The 22,476-nt window shown below is 41.9% G+C and overlaps 1 protein-coding gene across 1 annotated transcript; it reads left to right on the forward strand.

Moving 5' to 3' along the window:
* The first annotated feature begins 18,694 nt into the window (after positions 1-18,694).
* On the forward strand, positions 18,695-20,479 carry LOC118793355 (histone H2A.Z). Its single transcript, XM_036551502.1, has 5 exons — positions 18,695-18,773; positions 19,055-19,132; positions 19,397-19,510; positions 19,652-19,781; positions 20,025-20,479. Exons 1-5 carry the CDS (start codon positions 18,771-18,773, stop codon positions 20,084-20,086), a joined length of 387 nt encoding a protein of 128 aa, XP_036407395.1. The 5' UTR covers positions 18,695-18,770; the 3' UTR covers positions 20,087-20,479.
* The last annotated feature ends 1,997 nt before the right edge of the window (positions 20,480-22,476 follow it).

Consider the following 22,476-nt stretch of genomic DNA (forward strand, 5'->3'; position numbering starts at 1 on the left):
AACGGGGGGGGTGGGGTGGGTTTGGGGGGGGGGCGCTAGATGCACTTAGCGCCTATGCGTTACAGTACCTGAATGTAAAGATCACTCCTGACTGAATGTCTAGCTCTTTTTCTGTTTTATGGGAAAATGTCCTTTTTTTGTGTGAGGAGTAGGTGTCGCTATGATTAGATGAGGTCTTTGGGATTTCAGTTTACATTGGGATGTGAAGGCTTTTTTCTTTGTGTCCTGGGTGGTACTACCAATAGCAGACATACAGTGGCCACAACTAGAGGCATGGGTTCAGGTGTAGTGTCTGAATGTGAATGTTACCTTACAGGTGATTGATTCAGAAAACTTTCATTGAACTTTTGTAAACTAGGATTTATTTGTGACATTCTTTCTCTGAAATCCCCTCAGTGTCCTTTTAAAGGCAGATGTTTAGGGTTTGGGTAATGGTAAAGGTTGTTTTTTGCACACAGGTTTTTTTGCAGGTTTTATAATTTGGCCAGTTGTTTTACAAATTAGGCCCTTTTGTTTACCAGGTACACCGTGGCACATAGTAAATGCCAGTTTGCTTGTTTTTAGACACTTGCCATTGTCTAAATGCTTATGAAGATTAGAAGTTTGTTTCCTATTTTGTCCACTTGCGTTCTGTGAATTTAACACTTTCAGTTTTTTGGGGGGATCTTTGTAACTGCAAATTTGAAAGTGTTTGGGGCCATATTTTTAGATGAGTAAGACTGTCTAGACAAATCTTGTGTATTTCTGGTAGCTAGCCATCATCCTTTTATACATGCTGCTTATTTTTCAATGGCAAAGGATTTTTGATGCGTAAGGAGGGGAAAGAAGTCATTTTCCCTACAGAGTGCCTTTTAAGGTGTGTTTTAACCGAACGTGATGTTAAATTTACGAGCGACGTGAATGCATGAAAAGTCAATGGCAGGAGGCAAATGGGCGGAGTTAATCGTGGCGAAACTGCAACCGACGCGAAATGGACAAAATGACGGTTTGCTTGAGTTAAAAAATATTCAGCTCGAGCAAAAATTTCACCTGGCAAAAGCCAGTCACCTTCAAGTAGGGCTAGAAGCCACGCCCCCTTTCCAGAAATGTCTTTCCAGAAATTGGTGTAATCAAAAATGCTTGCTGTGACGTGGCGTGGAAATTCGCTTGCTCATTTTTCAGGCAAGCGATCAGACCCGTGCAGGTAAAGAAGAGTGAAATTTCGCGTTGCGTTCGGTTTAAATGCAGCTTTACACTTGTCTAGGAATTGTCCTCGAGTTACAACGAATCGGATTTTGTCTGCCTATTCAGTTTGTTTGCACTTTGCACATTTGTTTTTTCTTTGAAGATCATTGCACTACAAGAGTATAGTGTACGTCTGTTCTGTCTCAAGTGCTTATTGCAGCGATCAGAATTTTTTCATGCTTTATTCCTCTGTTTGGTCGTTGCCTTTTTGGGTGTTTAATAGCTGCGGTGCTGTTTATCGGCAACTGGAGGTTTTTTTTTTTTTTTTTTTTTTTTAAAAACTAATTTCCTGTTATAGGAAGTGGAAATACTTGTCTATTTGACAATAAAATATTTTTTAAACCATGAATGTGTTTTCGGTTTGTATGATTGTATGGTAACAGCACTTGCCGAGTTGGCGTGTGTGTGTGTGAGAGAGGGAGAGAGAGAAGTTTTTATATCAGTTTACCCATAAATATCAGAAGATTTGAGTTGATTTTTATTAATTTTGTGAGATAGGGGGAACATCCCTATCTCTTACACTTCATTTGTTGAATGTTCATGTTTTGCAATCACAAAAATTCAAAAAACCAACCAATGAATTGTGTGCGGAAGTGTACCATAGTGGTTAAGGAGTAGTCCTTGTAACCGAAAGGTTGCCGGTTCGATTCTGCTATGGCACTTCTGCTGTACCCGTGGGCAAGGTACTTTACCCACAGTTGCCTCAGTAAATATCCAGCTGTATAAATGGATAATATCCAACTGTCTGCCAAATGCCGAAAATGTAATGTGTCCTATTGCGTACTGGTGTACTCCCACAGATGTAGCAGTTTTAACACCAGTAGAACTCCCATAGCCCCCCCAGGAGTACCTCTATCTCTGCCTCTTGCGTACATCCAACACACCACTCGATCACGATCGATACAGACGCAAGACGTATGCCAGCTCCATTATTCGCCCGTCAAGGGTTTTGTTTTTTAGAATTTTTTTTTTTTTCCGTGGGCTCCTGCTGTATGAATAATTCATAAGGCTGAGGCAGACTCTCAGATTGAGTTGGGGTGTTCATCCATGCTGGTTGTACTGCTGCAGCTTTCACTGCAGCGGGGACAATGGCAGCTTTCAGGCCTCCCCCCGGCAGAAAATCGGGAGCAGGAAAACAACACAAGTGCCTCATTAATGCGGGAACGACGTGACAAGGGGGATTCTGTTCAAACCGTAAACAGGGGAGTGGATACAATGCTGAAATCAGGCTGTGGGCCTGCTCCTGCTCACTCGTCCACTGCAGAGTACCGACACCAGTATACATGCTGCATGGCATCAGGGCACACTTCACTCTGGTTTATTCCATATGGCTTAAGCTGATGTTTTCAATATCATAAGAATAAGGACTGTTTGTGTAGAATGCGAAATCAGGCTAACATTTACTCAAGACCTGCTGTAAAATATGGCCCTCATCTTTCTGCATGACAAAGTAACTACTTTGTGTATAAATAACTATTTAATACAATATATATTTTTTAAGACCTGGGTTTATTACTGTAACAAGAAATTTGACCTATATCTTTGTTGATGTAATGAGGATATTTTGGGCAATTTTGGGCCTCAGTATTATCATAATGAATTTTATTTGTAAACACCGTGGACGCATAAATCACAAATATTCAGACAGGTAGTAAATAATGTAAAACCATCAACTCATAAAAATGTTGCCTAGAGGAAATTATCGTAATGCATTTTAAAAAGGGCAATCTGTCTTGCTTTCCCTTAATGCATTTTAGCTGCATAGGATACTGAGTTCCAGTGTTTTAAACTAATTTGTCTGGTATTGAACTATGTGTTTAAAATCAACCTCCATCTAATGTATTTTGTCACAGCACTTTCAATTCATGCATGGCGACATAATTTATTAATAATGTATATCGGACCCAATAGAGATTTTGCATGATAATTTTTCAAACTCTGAGAAAAACATCCTATCCTACATATTCTATGGGTTAAGAAAATGTCTATTCAATAGATAAATAAGTAGACATACTTATCACTGAGAAAGTGTGACCCAGTGAAGAAGTTCATGGTACCTTCCCAAGAACTATAGAAAATTCTGGTTATTTTATTTGCTTCAAGCAGAAGTCTGCCAACAAACACTGACTCATGTGACTCCCCAGTGCTCAGTTCTCTGTAAGTATTATGCTTGTCCTATTCAGCAAAGAAGTCTTGTAAATGGCGTCAGTTGTGCAGAGGAGAGGTAGATTACAAATCAAAACCCTTAGCTACGTTAGGAGGAGCAATTCTGTAGTGAAACCAATGCTACTTTTATGAGCGGACTCCCTGCTTTCAAAAGAAACACCACAAAGGAGGACTAACTATGAGAGGGAAAAAAAAAGATAAAGATCTGATTGGGTTGGGGTGAGGGATTGGGGGGGGGCAGTGTTTTTGTATTAGACTGTAAGAGTGTTAAATCGCTCTGGGACCAGGAACAAACCACCCATTTGATTAACATTCTAAAACAGCTCTCCAGTGCCAAGAGCCTCAAGGTTGCAATAGAATAAACACTCCTGTAGTCAAAGATTTGCCGGGTCTTTGTGCCTCGGCTGCCAATGGAGCTTCTCTAAACATTGGTTTAATTGAAACCTCATTCTTCTTCAGCTCTCAATCCCAAATGGGGCATGGAGGGGAAGGGCATTGGCCATTAATCACTTCGGCAAACAATTGACTGGAATACCCTGTCTACCAAGAGCCGGGAGCTGATTAATTAACCCCTCGTGCTCCATCTTGCACTCTCGCAATCACCTTGTAAACAACCACACAAACACCAGTGGGATTGTATAGGAATATTTGCATTGCTTTATGAGCACTGTGCTAAACATCTACATTCCATAATGCCATTTGAAGCTTCCCTTAAATGTCTTACACTACAACACTTATCTGAGAAAAACCTATGCCCTAAGAATGTGTATTTCATCATATCACCGTTGTATTTATGCAGTATTGCTATATCTACAGTTTGTTATTTCCCATTGATATAGAAACTCATTAACAGCACGGCTCTATGGGCAAATATGAATATGGAGGAAAATGGAGCACAAGAGAAGCAGGAGGAAAGTAGTCCTGGCTGTGTGCTAAAAAACCTTCCACCACAGAAGTGTGTCAGAGAGAGGGAAACATGGTTGTTAATTCAAATGCACCCCCCCCCCCCATGTATGTGTCTGTATACGGACTGAGAGTATCACAAGACAGGCGGCAATAGGAGCCTTCTTTAGAACTGTAGGAGACGTCATCTAAGATGGCAGAGCTAGCGGAAGCCGAGTGACCTGATTAACCCTGTCACCCCTGAGAGTATCTGGTGGCCCCGGGGGCAGAGCACTGCCCCCAGGGTCACTGTGAGGTGATGAATGACGGGCACATCGTTCAATTACAGCAACTTTGGACAGTCAAAAAACACAGTGAAACAGAGCTGTCTTTCTTCCCCACCCTTTTACCTCTGATTGGCTCGTGCGTAGGCCTCAATCCAAACTCCTGCTGACAACAACTGTTTTCAACCACAGTTCCAGCTGACATTGCACAAAAGTGATTTAGTTTAATTTTGGCTTCTGGCCTAGTTTTCAATGAGTTGGTACCTGAAAGTGACAAAGTGCTCAGTTTATGTTGTTGTGTGTAAAAGCAAGCACACTTCACTGTGGTGGAGCACTGTGTTAGTTAGTTAATCTTTCTAATATTGACACTGCTTAACACATTTTTAGAATGTTGCAACACAGTGTTTGAGTTACAGTTCATACTGTTGTTTTGTAATAACAATTCAAGACATTTGTCTGTGAAGGCTTTTGATATTCAGTACTCTTGCCAATTACTAGTCAGTTTTGGAAATACAGAAGGTTTGGTTTACCTCACACACTGGTATTCGGGACACCCAGATCAACAAGTATTGACGTCTGAGGACCACCAAGAGGATGCAAACTTGTTTATCTGAGAACATAAATGATGCTACATGTTTTTATATGGTCAGAGCTTCAGAAAATGACTTTCAGGAGATGGACAAACAGCTTGGTTTTGCTTAGTAGACTGCTAGTCCTCAGTCTGCATCAATTGCATATGAGGATAAAACGTTATAGTCCTAACAGAGAAGAAAACCCCACAAAGAATTTCTTCATTCAAATGATGAATGCATTCATTTTTTGAACGTAAATTTCTTGTTTACAATTTAGTCAAACACCTGGGAGTGACGCCCCATAAACCCTGCTTCCTAATTGCTAGAGTTCCCCCTGCAATATACACTCTCCTATTAAAAAGCTGGTCCCAGCAAAATCTGCAAAGTTCAAGGCACCTGGACTTCTTCCAAGCAAAACTGTTGCAACAGGGAGACATTCATTTTACTTGACATCATCAGAGGTTCGAAGCGACTTAATTCATGCCAAGTCTTGTGAAGCCATTGCTGGCGTGGAAGGTCTGGAAAAGAGACAAAACATTTCATTATATTGTAGCATAGCATAATTTATACTGTGTTTGTGAAAAGTGGCTTAATCTTGAAAAGGTTATAGTTGGTGGAGGGGCTATGGACTTCAGCTGGAGTGAAAGATGGGTATCATTACATGGGTGATTTGCAGCCTTCATTTTCAATGTGCTGTCAATTTTTGAAACGTGTTTTTGATCAGGCACTGTGAACTAGGTAATGGATGATGCATGTGTCTTTCATTGTTGTTTATGAGAAAACCCTGTTTCTCTCCTTCTCTCCTCTTTGGTTTCTTTCATGGTAAAATATATCACCACTCTCACACAACACCAAAGTTCAGCCTATGTTCAACTTCCTCTGAACTTTCCAATTTATGCATAAATAAAAAACAATAATGGTTCTCTTATATGACCTTCAGCGCATGTTTTTTCCAGCTGCAATGTTATGACGTAATTGCATCAGCCACCAAACAAAAAATACGCCTCGGCACCTCAGTTATAATTAGTCCCAGAAGCTATTCACTGCAGAGGCAAAATCACTAATGCCAATACAGTCTGCTCTGAGAAGAATGTTTTTGCTTTAGCTAAATGCTTCCTTATGAGAAAATAACGACCCGTGCTCCTGAAATCCGCCATTTGCTGCAAAATGGATTTGGAGTGAACGTGTCAGAAAAATGCATCATACATCCCATCTATTCATCTGACCTTTTTATATGATTATATTGGCTTAAGCAACATTATCCTTAGCTGCTTCCAGCACCTAAATGTGAGCAGCTGGCCTGCACAAATGTCTTCCATACCTGTTTTCCAATGCACCTACATCACATTATTTACAGTTGTGTGTTTATTGCATTCACATGTGGCAGTGAGACTTTTATTTAATTTCTTCAGTTGTGCATTTGCCTGAAAAGGCGTTTAGATTGCATGGCAGCAGTCATTCACCATTTCTGTTCAAATGGTTGTAGTAAAAGGATGTTCCATTCCCACAGTGCTCGGCGATATGCAAACCTCAGTCCGTATCATAAAATAGCGGTGACGGTGAGATAATTCCGGATCTCTCACACGCCTCGCTCGTGCACGTTTTGCGTGGAGATGCACCTGCCGTTTCCTGGCATGGGGTCACATGATCACCCTCCTAAACTTTCAGTCACCCTGACAGAGGTTCCTCATGCCCACGTTTCTTATGGCAGCGGGAATATGGGGCAGCCTGCTAATGTGACAGCGCTTGTGTTTTTACTACGTAAATCACAGGGTGCATTTTACTTGGGTCAGCGCTCAGGGCCCGGGTCACAAGGCTGGAAAAGAGCATGGCGCTATCTCTGTAAAACTGATACTGTGCTACGCTCTGACCCAGATCCAGACTCTATTCCAGGAAGCTGAATTTTATTGACACCTGTCTAAGCCTGCTCATATGCCTTTGGAATACTTTGAGATCACAGCAATAATACCAATCATTAACAAATCATGTTACGGGAAGGGAAACATAAATATTGGATTTACAGCCAGCCGTGGCAAATCATTGTGTCTGTCACAGAAGATCTGCTTTTTTTAGCTTCATTATGGTATATTTCACAGGATAGTCCCCTTCTGCAACACCTCTCAGACTGGGGTCTTCTGAGAAGTCGCACTGCCTCCTATTCACTGCAAGCCTCCCAGTTCATCAAACCCCATTAGCTGGTGTCCTTCAGAGAGCCCACGGCGAAGTTCTCTGCAGCCTATCAGCACTGAACAATGGGCGACAGGGCCAAGTTTGCGCAAAGACCTTCAGCACAGAAAAATGCCCATCAGCACCATGTTCCCTCTGTGTATTACCACTGAAGCTGGTGCCCCGCTCTGCTAAACAGCCTCCTACCCTCTCCTAGCAGGGGCTAATCTTCCAGGAGGAAGTGCAGCATTATAGGGGGTTGGTGATTCGTCATCAGTGTATCACAGCAGGCCCGAGCGATTTGTGGATGAGTGTCTCACTGTTGGCGTGGGCTAAAAAAAAAAAAAAAAAAAAAACTCCATTAACACCTGATGGAATCTATGCATTGCCAAAGCCAGGGGTCTGTTGAAAAAGGAGATGGGACAATATGATCATTAATGTGTATTTCAATAATGAAACCAAGTCCAAGCAACGTATAGTTCAGTAATGGAACAAAGAAAAACACTTCAAAAAGAAACACTTCGCCTCACGTGTAATGGACAGTTTCAAGAAATTACAGTGTTCGTTCCCTCAGTTCCAACTGCCTCAGCCTACAAACAGTTCATTAGTAATCATTCACTATTAATTTGTTTTAGTGTTGTTATTATTTTATACTGTCCTTAAAGTATGAATAAACATAACCATCTGTGTTTTCCTTTTGATCAGGTCAAATTTTTACTGTTAGAAAATATTTGCTAATGTATCGTATTAAGTAAATAATGAACTGAAAACGATGCTAACTAAGCAGGTACTAGATAAGATTTCCTTTTTGGCAGTTGGTATATCAATTTGGTCACAAGGTAACTGCTTTACTTTGCACTACATTTCATAACTATATATTAATATTAAAATCTGAACATATATTACACATTTATCACCTAGTAACTATCTCTTCACTCTCTGCTAATTTTTGTGAAACATACTGTATCTCAGTCTCTGGCAATGCATTTATCAGCTTCTCAAATAAGCCATGGATGACCACAGGTTGACCTGTATCTGAACACCTGGCGTCATGCAAACAAAGCAGACAGAGACTCTGAAGAAGACCCGGTGTCTCGGAAGGTCGTTTTTCAGCCAGTGATACCTCCTATGCAGCCTTGGTGACATCATCACTACACAAAAGTATTGTCTTCCCAGTGCCCTGAATTCAATACCCGTCCGAGCAGGAGGAACGGGTCTGATAGCCATTCCCACCCTTTCACACGCAGCCTTTTCCTGTGCACCTATCCTTCCTGGTGAACCCGCATTCATTTTAACTTCCCAGGTCACCGTCTTCACTGAACACAGCACTGACATTTTCCCTCCCCCGCTGTTTCGCCGGGAAAGGCCACATCGCACCACGCTTGAATCTTTCTGTGCGTGTCAGCATGAATCTGTCCAATGCTGAGAGTGATGCCATCACGCCCACTTCCTGTAGGGAGTGCCAGCATGTGCCACATGCGCTATTCTTTGCTTCTTATCAAGAGGAAGACACATGCTTAGCATTAATGTAACATCTAAATTAATGTAATGTCTAAATGTTATACAGCAATCATTTCAGTAGCCACCATTGCACTACCTGCTTGTAAATAACTTTTCCTCATGTTATCAGAATATTCAATATATAAATAAATAATCATATTCCAAATTATTACACAAACACAGTCAATCAAGCACACACACATAAACATACTTCAGCATATAACACACACATACACACACATGCACATTGATATCTACATACACGCCATAAGCTCACATACCCAAAAGCACCCGGTCATGCATACATGCACACACGGTTGGGTCCTTCCACACGCACATGCAAACATACACATAGACATACAAATCCACACACACACAAACATAGTCGTTCACACACATATGCTCATAACCCTAACCCTAACCCCAACCCCAACCCTAACCCGCGCATACACGAACATGCACACAAAACACAAAAACACACACATGCAGACACGCACACAAACACAAACACAGAGAAACACACAGGCAGCGAGGGCCTGCAAAGGGCCGGTGGCTGTGGGCACAGGAGGGAAGTGGGTGTGTGTGTGTGTGTGGGGGGGGGGGGGGGGGGGTACAGGCACGCGTGTGAGTGCGCTGGCCCTTTAAGAGCTCTCCACAGCTGCCTGACCCTGGGTGAGCGCTGGATGCACAGTCAGCAGAGCAGGCACCACATCAGCAGCGCTTTGCACACACACAAGAGGGAAAAGTCCTCCGCTCTCTACCCACGGCCCACAATGCAGGAAAACATAGCGCTCCGGCATTGGATCTCTCCTGACATCTCTCTCTCTGTGTCTTTCTCTTTCTCTCTGTCTCTCTCTCTCTCCCTCTCTCTGTCTTCCTTTCTCTCTCTGTCTTTCTCTCTCTCCCTCTCTCTCCCTCTCTCTCTCTCTGTCTCTCTCTCTCTCTCTCTCTCTCTCTCTCTCCCTCTCTCTGTCTCTCTTTCTCTCTCTCTCTCTCTCTCTCAGGCCAGCTCCAGAGAAGGGAGGCCTTTTGTTCCTCGGCTATTCAGCCCTCTCTGCAGTTCGTTCTTTAATGGTGGACGTGAGGAATAAATATCGGTCTTAACACAATGAAATGGAACATTTTAGTCATCTCACTACTGACGCTCGCCAATCTGAGTCCTGCTATCATGACATGCTGTAATTTATTCTTACTACTGATCTCCTTCTCAGCCTCCAAAAATCAATTTCACTGAAATCCTAAGCTGGGGAAATGCTGTCATTGAGTACAAGATAAGAAGTGAAGTAATTCATGTCCAGCCCTCTGTGGAGCATATTGTTACTATTTAGCAGTCCTAATCTGACACATTAAATGAAGAACTGGAAGAGATGCAAAAGCAGAAAATGTTTTCCAAATACCAAAAATCAGTGTCAGTCCTGTACAGTACTAAACTATGTCAATTCTATGCAAAATACACCAGAGAGATAAATATTCTCATTAAGATGAGGTTTAGGTAATCCCTTAAATAAACAGGTAAATTTAGTATGCTTTTCTGCCCAATACACAAGTAGCCAGGTTACAGACATATTGGTAACAAACATCACATGGAAAAATACAACAGACATACAACAACATTCTCAGTGAGAGAATCGGTTATGTGATGCCTGATGGATTGGCCAGCTAGCACAGAACGCTGTTTTTCCCTTGTGACATTTGGGTACGTGGTGCTCAGGCCATCAGCAGAGGCCTGCAGGGTCCCGGTGCTCTCCGACCGTGTCGTCATTCCGTCCCGTCTGCAGTTACTGGGAAGCAGGGTGCGGAGGGTGCGCTGTTCCCGGCGCCACGCTGGGGTAGCCCAGCGGTGGCGTGACTCGGCTCATTGTGCTCACTGTGAGTCAGCCCGCGCTGGTGATGTCACCTCCCCTGCAGCCGCTGAAATGAGGACTGATACATCCCGCACGTGAGCGATCTGGTCACCTCGGTCAACAGGGCTGAGCATTTCTAGCTGGTTAAAAGCCGCCGGGGGAAGTAACTTTCGACCACCAGTGGTTTCTGTATGCACTTTTGTAAGTCGCTTTGGATAAAAGCGTCTGCTAAATAAATAAATGTAAATGTTTCACCCAGCAGACTGCTTGCCAGTATGTGAGGTAGAGGGGTGGCAGTGCAGCATAGTGCTAAGGAGCAGGACTTGTAACCAAAAGGTTGCCGGTTTGATTCCCAGCTGGGGCACTGCAGTGTCTGCTAAATGCCTGTCACGTCATGTAATGTAGAAACAGAACAGGCGGAAAAGCTATACCTGTGTGGGCTTCTTCTAGAACTGGTTTGTATGGCAATATAGCGCCCTCTTGGTTTTTCTGCTTTGAGGCAGATGGGTATTGTGTTTCAGAGAAGCACAAAGATGCCCTGATGTGCAGGTATGCGCAGGGACTGGACTGACCAATCGTACAAAGGACAGGTAAAGCCTCTGTGAAAGGTACGTGGGTACATGCACTGTGTCATCCCAGGAGATATGCTGAAGCTCCACCAGCCTGGCTTGTTTCTGATCTGAGAACTTCTCCATAAAAAACTCTGTCCACAGAAGCAAGCACAGGGAGCTTTTCTGGGAGTGTCCTTCTACCTGCACTCCACAAGAACAGCAGGCACTTTCCTCTGTTTTTGGAAAGGGCAGAATTAACAACGTAGCATAAAATGTGAACTGATTTCTCACTGTACGACATAACCAGCACTCCTCCTTCTTCTCAGTCCCCTGCTGTCTTTTGTTTTCTTTGGTTACTGTCTTTGATTTGGGTTAATCTGCACATCAGATCTGTGGTTCTTCAGCCAGGAAGTCAGCAGTGAAACTGGCCTTCTTTTAACCCCTCCCCTTTCCGCATGATAGGGTGATCCCATTTCAGCGTGCATGTTTGAAGTGATCGTGAGGAACAAGACGTCTCCGTAAGACCCTTCCTGGGGGCCAAAATACCACTTTGGCTGCATTACATCACGGGTCCCGCTAACGCATATAACACATGTCTGGAATACTGATGCTTTTGTTAGAAAGGTGTGTAGAAATAGAACACACTGTTTTTTATAGCAAGGGAAAGAGGGAGAGGAGAGGGGCACAAAATGTCCTAAGTAAGATCTAACTAATGAGTGAAATGTGGTTCAACAAACCAATAAATACGTAGCATAGAGAAGATAGTTCTCAAGAAAAATTCTGTATCCTCATCATCATCATCATCATTGTCGTCATCGTCATCATCATGGTCATCATCATTCTTACCACAACTGTTAAATTCATTATTAGTATTATTATTCCTGCTGTTGTTGTTGTTATCCAGTGTTGTCATTACAATGTTGCATAATATCTGGAATAAAAATAGTCCGATTGAACGCATGAGCATGTGATGGGTCTGTCCCACACTGTCCACGTGGCAGCTCCTTGGTTTCGCTGTATCAGTCTGCTGCGCGGTGAATGACCTCCCCTGAGCACTGTTTTGGAACATCATGATCCGAGATAGTTAATCAACTCGTCTGGCGGACAGGACGCGTTGGCCCGGGACGTCAGTCTTCAGAACGTTACGCACGACCACTGTCCCCCCCCCTCGCCCGTTTCAGAGGTCTGGATGACAAGGCCAAGCCTGTAAAGAAGTCACTCTTCAACATGGCTGAATGCAGCCAGCAAGTCAAATGTGCCAAGATGGATATGGACAGGTAGGAGCTGTTGCATAATGTCATCACATGTCATTCACATCGGTGCTTCGGTAACACAACGCCCTGTCCATCTCTGAGTTTTGAGATAGCAAAGCTGTTGATATGTTTTAGATTTAGGGGTTTTTTTTTCTGCGGGAATGTGGGTGTTTCACAGCGGTAACAAAGAACATTGCCTACTGCCTCGGTTTTCTCAGAAGTGAGAACTGGAAACATGCATTGTATGGCTGGACCCAAAGTTGTAAATTCTCAAAAAAAAAAAAAATTTGTTCTAAGGCCTTACAACATTACAGTGCCATATGTCCCATTCTCACGATCACTGGTAAAATGTTAAAAAAAAAAAAAAAAAAAAACAACAGCTCAAAGTATTCACCTTAAATTACTCTTTCACCATTTGCTTTTGACTGATGGGTGAACATGACTGGCGGATTTATTGTTTAAAAAGACAAGGGACAGAATGGAATGTTTATAGGTTTCCTGGAGATTACTCTTAAAATAAATTATTCAGTCAAAGCTTGCAGTCTTATGTAAGGAAAGCAGTTTTGAATAACTTAAAATTACAAAAACCATGACTGTTGAAAGCTACTACAGTTTAAATTTAGCTTGCAGAGTCAAGTTTTGGCCACTTACAGGCCTTTAACTCTTCTCCAAAACCAGAGAGAGGATAAGCCTTGACTTACTGGGAAACTCAGTAACTTTTCTAATCTGCTTTACGTCAGGCCCTGTAAGAGTGTACCTCCAGAAGTCTTATTTTTAGAAGATTACATTGATTCCTTGCTCCTTCAGTGATTAGAATGGAGCTCCTGGCGTGAGCTGCTACCTTCCACAATGCTCTCCGTTTAGATCCTTTAAGTACTGCTTTCCACCGGGAAATAATAAACACCACACATCAGTGTGTGAACACCGTTTTCTTGATCCTGATTTGTATTTCAGGTAACTGAAGGCTCTCAGTGGAACCCCAGAGCAAGCCTCCATCACGCCTGGTTTTATGATTTGCTAATTATCAGCAGGTCTGAATTTCATAGTCTTAGCACCCATGAGAGGTGCTGTCTGTGGCATAGACTAGCAAGAGACTGCCAGGGTTATAGTCTGTCATTGGTGAGTTGGATAAGCTTGGTTCTGGATGTTATTTAATCAGCTTTTAGTACCATGCAACATCTGCAGGTGAACCTCATTCACATCGCAACTGTCCTGAAAATATATGAATACTAGGGTTTCTTTCAATGAGGACAGTTCACAAAAAAAGAAACCCAAAGGAAATGGTTTTAAGGAAAACATGTAATGTAATGTAAAAAAGAAACATCTTGTAGAAGAGAAGCAGCTTTGTTACTGACGGTGGTAAAGTGGTAATGACACCCATCAGGGTCAGCTGTAGCGCCAGTGTATAATGACTGACCTGAGAAAGGTTACTACTCCTCTGATGTATGCAGAGCATTATTTATGGAAAAAAGATTGACTATGCCATGCCCCAACCTTCATATCAATCAAATCATATTGATTGGCACACAAGAAAGACAGACGGGGGGGGGCTTGTGTGTTGAGCGCAAACATGGACTTCAGTGTCACGCAAGGCTGGCCAAAGTGTGACTAGATCCAAGCCCTGTCTCCCTGTGCAAGGTTATGTGCATCCCATGACTGGTGGAAGTATTCTTCTACAGCAGCCCACCTAACCTCTGCCACCACCCACCCAGGTGTCCATGATTACTGTTAAGCCCTTACAGCGCAATCAAGGAAGATAAAGCAGGACAAGGCTGTACGCACTGTTGGGTGCTCTGATCAAACCACTGTCATTGCAATCACTACTCAAAACAGCTTGCAGCTGATATGGGTCCTTAGATGTCTGCTGACGTTTCTTACATCAGCAAGCACAAACAAACTATACATCCAAAAATAAAAAATACATCTCTGTTCCAATGGGGCAGCTAAACAAGTGTATTTTTTATAACCACTCCTAGCATTGTGATGCACTTATTTGGAAGTCGCTCTGGGTAAGAGTGTCTGCTAAATGACGTAATGTAATGTAATGAAAATATATAAATCATTGCCATTTTGGTATAGTGCAATAAATTCCTACTTTGCATTAATGTATTTTAAATGTATTTGCAATATATTCCTGAGCTGAAAAACACATTTCTCCGTACATTACATTTCATTTTCATATGGGTTAGGAAACGTTCCAGTTCAGGAGACAAGATAAATGTATTATATAATCAATTCAGTGATTGCACTCAGTAAATCACTGGTGACCTGGCTGGAACAAAACCCACAGTGCACTGCAGCTTTCCAGGAAATGAGGCTGGCACCCACAGGTGCCTTGACGAGCCCTCTGCCACTGTTCTAACCGGGGCCCATAACTTTCTCTTCCTGTCACCATGCAGCAATCCTGCCCCAGTCTGCCCTTATGTCCATTCCACACTTAACACTCTTAACAACTGTATAGCAGCATCTCTTAAAAAGGTTTGTAACCCAAAGTGGGTGCAAAAAATGTGCTGCACTGCAGAGTGTTGAAATAAATTTCTAATTAGCATTTAAATGCCCAAGGGGCATTGGAAATCAGTGTAAAAATCTAATAATTATTGCTATACACTCATAATTCTACAGCAGTCAGAACTCCTTAAAATACTTTAAATACATGTACATACTTTTTGATTGTAGATAGATAGATAGATAGATAGATAGACAGACAGAACTAAAACCGTATAAAACATTCTTAAAGAAGACATTTGAAAAGAAATCCCTACTGTACAGATGTTAATGTTTGGTTAAACTTAGTTCATCTGCTCACAGCACACAGACCTTCACCTACAGGTATGAATTGAAAAATATTCACCTACTGCCACCTACTGGACACACATCATAATTCAATTAGGCCACAGTGTCCGCCATCAAAATGAGAGTGGTCCATTTTGAGTTACCAGTTGCCTTAAACATTCAAAGAGCGGATAATCTAATCTGAAAGAGCACACAGTGTGTTACAGTAGGTACCTGATGTGTAGATATTGTTAATATAAAATTGAAATGTATCACTGGCTCAAACTCAGAGGGACACTGAAGACCCTCCCAGGCTTCAGTGTTCATGGCCTTTGAAAAGGATTATTCTCATTGCAGGCCTATGATCTTCATGGTGAGCCTTGTGAAAATTCCCTCAGGAATTTATTTTGATCTGATAAATTGCACCACAACCATTTTCAAAGTTCTCACATGAAAAAAGAATGAATGTGTTAATGTATGGTTTACAAAATATCATTCAAATTCTTAGGTGTGCGTATTTTTATGGGTTTGAGTATACTTTACTTTCACAAAAGGCTATCTTGCTGGATTTAACTGGACTGTGCTTGCCCTGCTGCTGAGCTCCAGTAATTTCTGAAAATTAAGTGTGTTTTACATTTTTAAAAATCAACAGAAAATAGTTAACATGAATTTCCTTTCAATTTACTGATGTGGTGTCACCTGTACAAACAGATGATGGCAGTAACAGGATTTTGAAAGCGAGGTCTTCTGAAAGCCCATGCCAGTCTGTGCAAGCTGTCAAAACTGTCCTTTGGAAACCAGATTGTGCTGCTGATTTAGCTGACATTGTTGGCTTGTTTCCTTATTTCTTTCAACAGACTGCATCCACTGCTGACAAGGTGCCAGCCCTCTCAGACAGGGACAAGGATCACTCCACTTGAATGGTGCCAGCTCCATATGTCAGTCCACGTCCAGCTGAAATGGGAAAAACTGCAAAAAGCTCTACCTTTTGGAATGAACTCACACGACATGCTGTCTTTTTTCTTTTGCCAGCTTGGTTTTGTCCTCTGGTAATTGTCGGTCCAGTTAAACTGACATTGTTGCTCTATACTCTTTCATTGCCTTCAAGCTAATAGTTGAATTCCAGAGATGGAACTGCTCTTTATAAACCTAAAATGAACGAAACACTTGAAGAATATGGCCTTAATTTTCAAAAAAATTACTGGAGCCAAGGAGCCTGGTAAACGCAGTCCAGTTATATCTGACAATGTAGACATTTATGAAAGGTAAATATATCTCACTCGCACGATAAAGGAACTGTATGGTGATGTCAAGGTAGAAGCAATCTAACAGAGACAAAATTTTGACCTTGGACATCCACAGCACAGTCTTTCTCTCCAGCTTACGGACAGATTTTCATTTACTACATTCTCCTGCTTAAAGCTTTGACATACGTGGATATAATTGCAATTTTTGTCTGTATTTTACACATATACCATTATTATTGGAAATTGAAAAACATTTTCTTTGACTCTGGTTTTAAACATCAGAATTTTTATAGATGATATAGCATTTGTGAATAAATCTAATTAAGTGCAAACCAAAATAGCATTTTGATTGTATTAAGTCAAGATTACGCCAAGTGATATTACAATGTTATGGTAAATACCACAATGACCATTCAGAAATAAAGAGCCGATTTTTAAAGGACTGTCATACTATAGAAGCACCTTCTTGTTTTGATATCATACACTGTAATTTGGGTAATATATTAATGAAGTGTGGGGAGAGGTAATTATGGAATTCTCTTTCATGCAAAGTGTATATAAATATGGTAATCTACAGCAGCCAAGGCTGGTGAGGCCAGGGGGTGATCCCAGGTTCGGGCCAGAGAAACCTTGCCGGAGGTAGAGGAAAGGGACCTGCTTCCGCCACAGCAGGAAAATGGTGCCACCCCCTCATGGTCACCCACAGAGATAGGACTGGTTATTGTTATTGAAGGGAAATAAACAGGCAGATTGGCCACTGTAAGGTTGGAAAGGTGAGTGGAGCACTGCATTCCTGACGACTCAACAGCAACTGAAGGAGTCCCCTGTGCAGCTCTGCCGCCTCAGGGCTAAATGCCGACAGAGCTGATCATATCAGTGCACACTGAACTTCCTCTGCCTGTATATTTTTTTTTAAGGAGGCTGTGTTCTGTTTAGACAGTGTACATAATTGCTGGCATCACCTTTCATAAACACTCTGCATGAGTTGCTCTGTTTTGCTTCTTGGTTGTTCTCTTCGTTTAGCCTGTCTTGCTGTTGTCCTAGCTCACAAAGCAGGGTATGCTGTGACCTAAACTCGTCTTTCTGTATGTGCACACTGCAGCAATGTTGTGGATGTACAAAACCGGACCTAAGTACAATTCTATTTCGCATAATTCCCCCCAGAAAATCTGTTTTCACTGTTAATAACTATGGAATGACATGATATAATCCACAGTGTATGTGACATGTTATTTGAAATGACATTTTAACAGTCTAGGTGTGAGTTGAGGTGTGTTTGATTTTACTGTATGTTTTAAGTATGCAGGAATTTAGCAGTAGCAAGGACTTGGATGTAAAATAGATATTCAAATTGGTTGGGTGGGTTTTAATTGAATTTTGCACTCATTGTCTGCTTTCACAGAGACTGGGCTGACTTTTCTGGCTGTCTTTTGTTCACAGCACCCACCGTCTGACACCTACAGACATCAGACTGGGTGACTATCACTGGCCATTACCAGAGAATCACCAGAACCCTTTGAATGAATTTTTATCCTTGGTGATCACCGTTCAAACACATGCACAATAATGGCTGCCCTGTTCTTGCTATTATTGCTGTGAAATGTACAAGAAGATATACTGTGGGTGCCATGTTAAGGATGCAACAAATATATTTATCTGTGATACTCTCCCTCCCTCTGTGTCTCTGTACATATATAACTGAAAACATCTGCTTTGGTGAGGAGGATCTGTATTCTTATCTGCATTCCATGCTCAATTTATTCATTATTTTTATTCCACATTTCCACAGAAGCAACTGGTGCTGAGATCTCTCCATGTAAGTTCCTGCAAACCAGGTTTTGGATACTGTAACTGATAAAGCTATTTATCCTGAGAAAATAAAGGATTGTTGTTTTCTGCTGTATAACATATATGTATTCTAAAACAATGATAAAGCCACTTTAAGTAATACGTGTATGTAATCCTAAAGTCTTTAAAACTTTCAGATATGCTCTTTGTGAAATGGAATAACAGTTGAAACAAACAATGGCTACGCTTACTGCAAAAGGGAAAACTTCAACGCCCAGCATTCTTCTAAAAGAGGCGCGCAACCTGCTTTTCCCGCCCATTGACTCATACTTATGGATTGTGGTTGGTTAGGCGTCTTGTCAGAACGCTTCCGCATAGAAATACAATTGGTTTATTGGCTGACCACGAAGACCCGGATGCACAGCATTCCATGCATATATAATAACGCGAAGGCGGGACAAGTTGTTTAAATCGAAGAAGACGGATAATTCTGTCGCAGGTTTTCAAAACAATAAAACATAATGGTAAGATTATTTATATTCACTGTGCTATGTGTACATGCTTGATACAGTAATTTCAAAGCATACAATTTAGGTTTATGGACAATACTTGAATAAATTCGAAGAACAGATACCGGCAATTGAGCGGCAGCGTTGAGACCATGATTCTCCGAGCTCTGCAAGAGCTGGCGATAAGCGATTGTGTGGCTGGGTCGGTCGGCCGTGAAAATCGCTTAATTGTGTTGAGTACAGGCGTTGACGATGCGTTATAGTTGTCTTCATATCATTTTATTTTATTTTCTTAGGCAGGTGGCAAAGCTGGAAAGGACTCCGGTAAGACCAAGACAAAGGCTGTTTCGCGCTCGCAAAGAGCGGGGTTACAGGTTAGTATCTTTGTAGGTGGCCAGTTGGTCATATTATTGATTTTTTTTTTTTGACGTGGCTAACTAGGCAGCTGTTTATGACTTCTTGATTCTCGTTTGTACTAAAATACTGCAAATTGGTTTGGACGGTAGCTTAAAAGTGGTTTGATTTTTAGAAATGCCCCCAAATGTTTGCAGAAGCTGCTGGACGCTGGAGTTGGTCCACATGGACGCACTAGCTGCCGAGCCTGTAGATTTAAAACTTCTCTATTCCTCCATTGGCAGTTTCCCGTCGGTCGTATCCATAGACATCTTAAATCCAGGACCACGAGTCACGGTCGCGTCGGGGCAACTGCGGCCGTGTACAGCGCAGCCATCCTGGAGTACCTGACTGCCGAGGTAACGTTGTCGTGTCTCCCAAAACTTCCGAAATTGTCTTCTACCGTTGTGTTACCTGGTCTGTGGCTGGTTTGTGGTTTAATTGGCTGGGCGATTGGTTATGGCGGCGTACGCTAACATCACCCACCTGATTGTGGTTAGGTTTTGGAGCTGGCAGGAAACGCTTCCAAGGATCTGAAGGTGAAGCGTATCACGCCGCGCCACTTGCAGCTGGCCATCAGAGGCGACGAGGAGCTGGACTCGCTCATCAAAGCGACCATCGCCGGTGGAGGTAAGCCCGGAACATTCCGTGTCGTCTTAAGGGCTTTGAAGGCACTGAGAATCGCGAGAGTGCGTATTAATTTGCAAAGGCAACGAGGTGACTAGTGTTAAATGCCAATGAACAGTTTTCCAAGTATAAGATAGAACTTGCTGTCCTTACTCCTCCACATCAGTGTAACTGGCTCTGGCCATTCACAATGGCTGTGAATTGTTTTTGCTAATGGAGAATTCTTTCCCTCTCTCCTGCCACCAGGTGTCATCCCCCACATCCACAAGTCTTTGATTGGGAAGAAAGGACAACAGAAGACCGTTTAATCTGCTTGCAGGCGTGTAGTTTAAGCTTTCTCAGGACAAGTGTTGCTTTGAAATGGTGTTTCTTTGTTCTTAAGGATGTATTGCTTTGTCATTGACTTGATGTTATGAGCGTCTGCTCATTTATGGGGTGTTTTAAACAAAAGTTGGCTTCAAAGAAGCTTTTTACTTTAAGCTTGACCTAGGGTACTGTAGCTGCTTTGTGTACACTGTTGAACACAAGTCAGAGACTGATCGGTGGTGACATTTGCTTTAAATCCTAATGGTTTGGTGTTGTGTATTGGAATAAAACTCAGTGCCCTCTTTCTCTACTATTTGTTCATTTCCTGTGGTCTTCCTCTTTTTTTTTGGGAGGGGGGGCATGCTTCTTGCATGCTCATACACCTTTGCATTCACTGCCCCCTCTGTCAGCTGAAGGTTGAGTTGAATTCCTCCTTTTATGCCTACACTTTTTTATATAAAGGGCACTTGGGGGTTTTGGTTTTTCCTCGCTTTTGTCATTTTGTGTATGTGTGATTTTCTTGAGGGGGGAAAAAGTGATTTTAGAAATCTAATTGTTCCAAGATGTACCAAGCACACTTAAGAAGCCCTTGTGTAAATAAGTAAATAAGCTTTGTATGTCCAACAAAAACCTTTCCCTGGGTTATATTTCTTAGGGCTCATGGTGGCTCAGCCAATGACAGCAGTAGGTGTGAGCTGTAAGACTTAAACCTGCTGGATATGTATTTTGTATATGTACTTAGATTCTGAGTCATGTCTCAAACTGACTGCCCCCTGACTCATAGCACACTTCTGTGGTTTTTCAGATGTGTGCTGTTTTCTGTTTAACTGCCGATGCAGGTGGCTCCATTCTCTGACGGGAGCTCAGCTGTCCACTGCTGCCTTCAGAGTGTTTAATGCTTTAAATGTTAATTAAGGTTCCATTCTGAAATCCTGATGACACTGGCAATATTTCCCAAATGAATAATATGTCAGTTTATATTATAGCCTCCTATTTATTTGCTTTGCAAACACCCTTGTCCAGGGTACCCAGCATAGACAACTACAGGGAAGTAGCCTGTGGATCCCATAATGTAGTTTACATCATACATGTTGAATATGTAAACATGAGCAGACAGGGAAAATATTTCCTGCTGTGATGTCTGGAATTCAATGGGGTAGACAGAGGGGTCAGTGGGGTGGCCTAAGTTAGCAGAGTGAGCCAAAAAGCATGCCAAATGCATATCACCAACTCATCCTTTTCAACTCATTGCCCCCTAGTGGTAGAATAAGCTTCCTGCAACTGCCAGAAATACAGGATCACAACCTCCACAACAGTTCTACAACACTGGGTCAGACTTTACCTTGGTTCCCATAACTTAGACCTATGCCAACCCTAGCACGCAGTGTCTGATCGCACCAAACACCTGTGTGAAACCTGATATAGTGTTAAGTAACTTTACAGCTCATGGCTAAGCACTGCTGTTAGAACAATAGTAGTATTGTCCATGTGTGTGATTGTGTGGCACTATGAGAAAGCCATCAGTTCATGTTTTTCTTACAGATTATTTTAAAGCGCTATACACATGTTAGTATGACATAGGTATGTTATTAAGGTTAATTGTTGGGTGCTGTATGTTATCACAGTTAGTGTTGTATGCATTTACAGTACTGTGTTACTGGATGTCCTGTACCACTGTACTTACTCATGTTGTTCCTGTGTGTGTCCTTAATCTTATTTTACTATGGCTGCCAATTAAGAAATATTAATAAGTTTCCAGGTTCAAGTTGTAGTTAGTACAGGGCAGGGGGACTTACGCTTTAATGTAAAGACAGTCTACAACTACAGTCAAAGGCAAAATGTGCTCGCTGTACTTCTGTCTTAATATATGGAGGGTATCAAGTGAGTATCCAGCAAATGGTTTCAGTAGGTTCAGATAATATTGTCAAAAATATACCAGTGCTTTAGCAAAATGAATGTACTGAAATGGTATATAAATTACGTAAAAGAATGGCTATCAAGGACCGCTTGGACTGAATGATTCATAATGAATTCAGCTTTATTGTATCAAGAATTACATTTAGATATATAACCTAACCAGTGTGGTGCTTTTGTCTTATATGAGTAATATGACTTATATGACTAATACAATTCAGCATTCATTTGAAAATCTACTCTATTTTTTTGGTCGTTTCATACGCCAGTGAACTTGCCGTGATACATACATTTCTGTAGGCGTAATAACACTTTCCTCATAGGTGGCAGTCAAAGACAAAGAACCTTGGCAGTTAGATGGAATGCCCCCTCAGAATTCTCAGAATTTACCTATGGACTGTATAAGTGAGTACTGGATCTTGAAATGACTGTTCTGAAAGGAAAATAACCTGCATATTATCTTGCTCATGGAGGAAAC

Source organism: Megalops cyprinoides, chromosome 18 (genome assembly GCF_013368585.1).
Source record: "Megalops cyprinoides isolate fMegCyp1 chromosome 18, fMegCyp1.pri, whole genome shotgun sequence".
NCBI classification, from domain to species: domain Eukaryota; kingdom Metazoa; phylum Chordata; class Actinopteri; order Elopiformes; family Megalopidae; genus Megalops; species Megalops cyprinoides.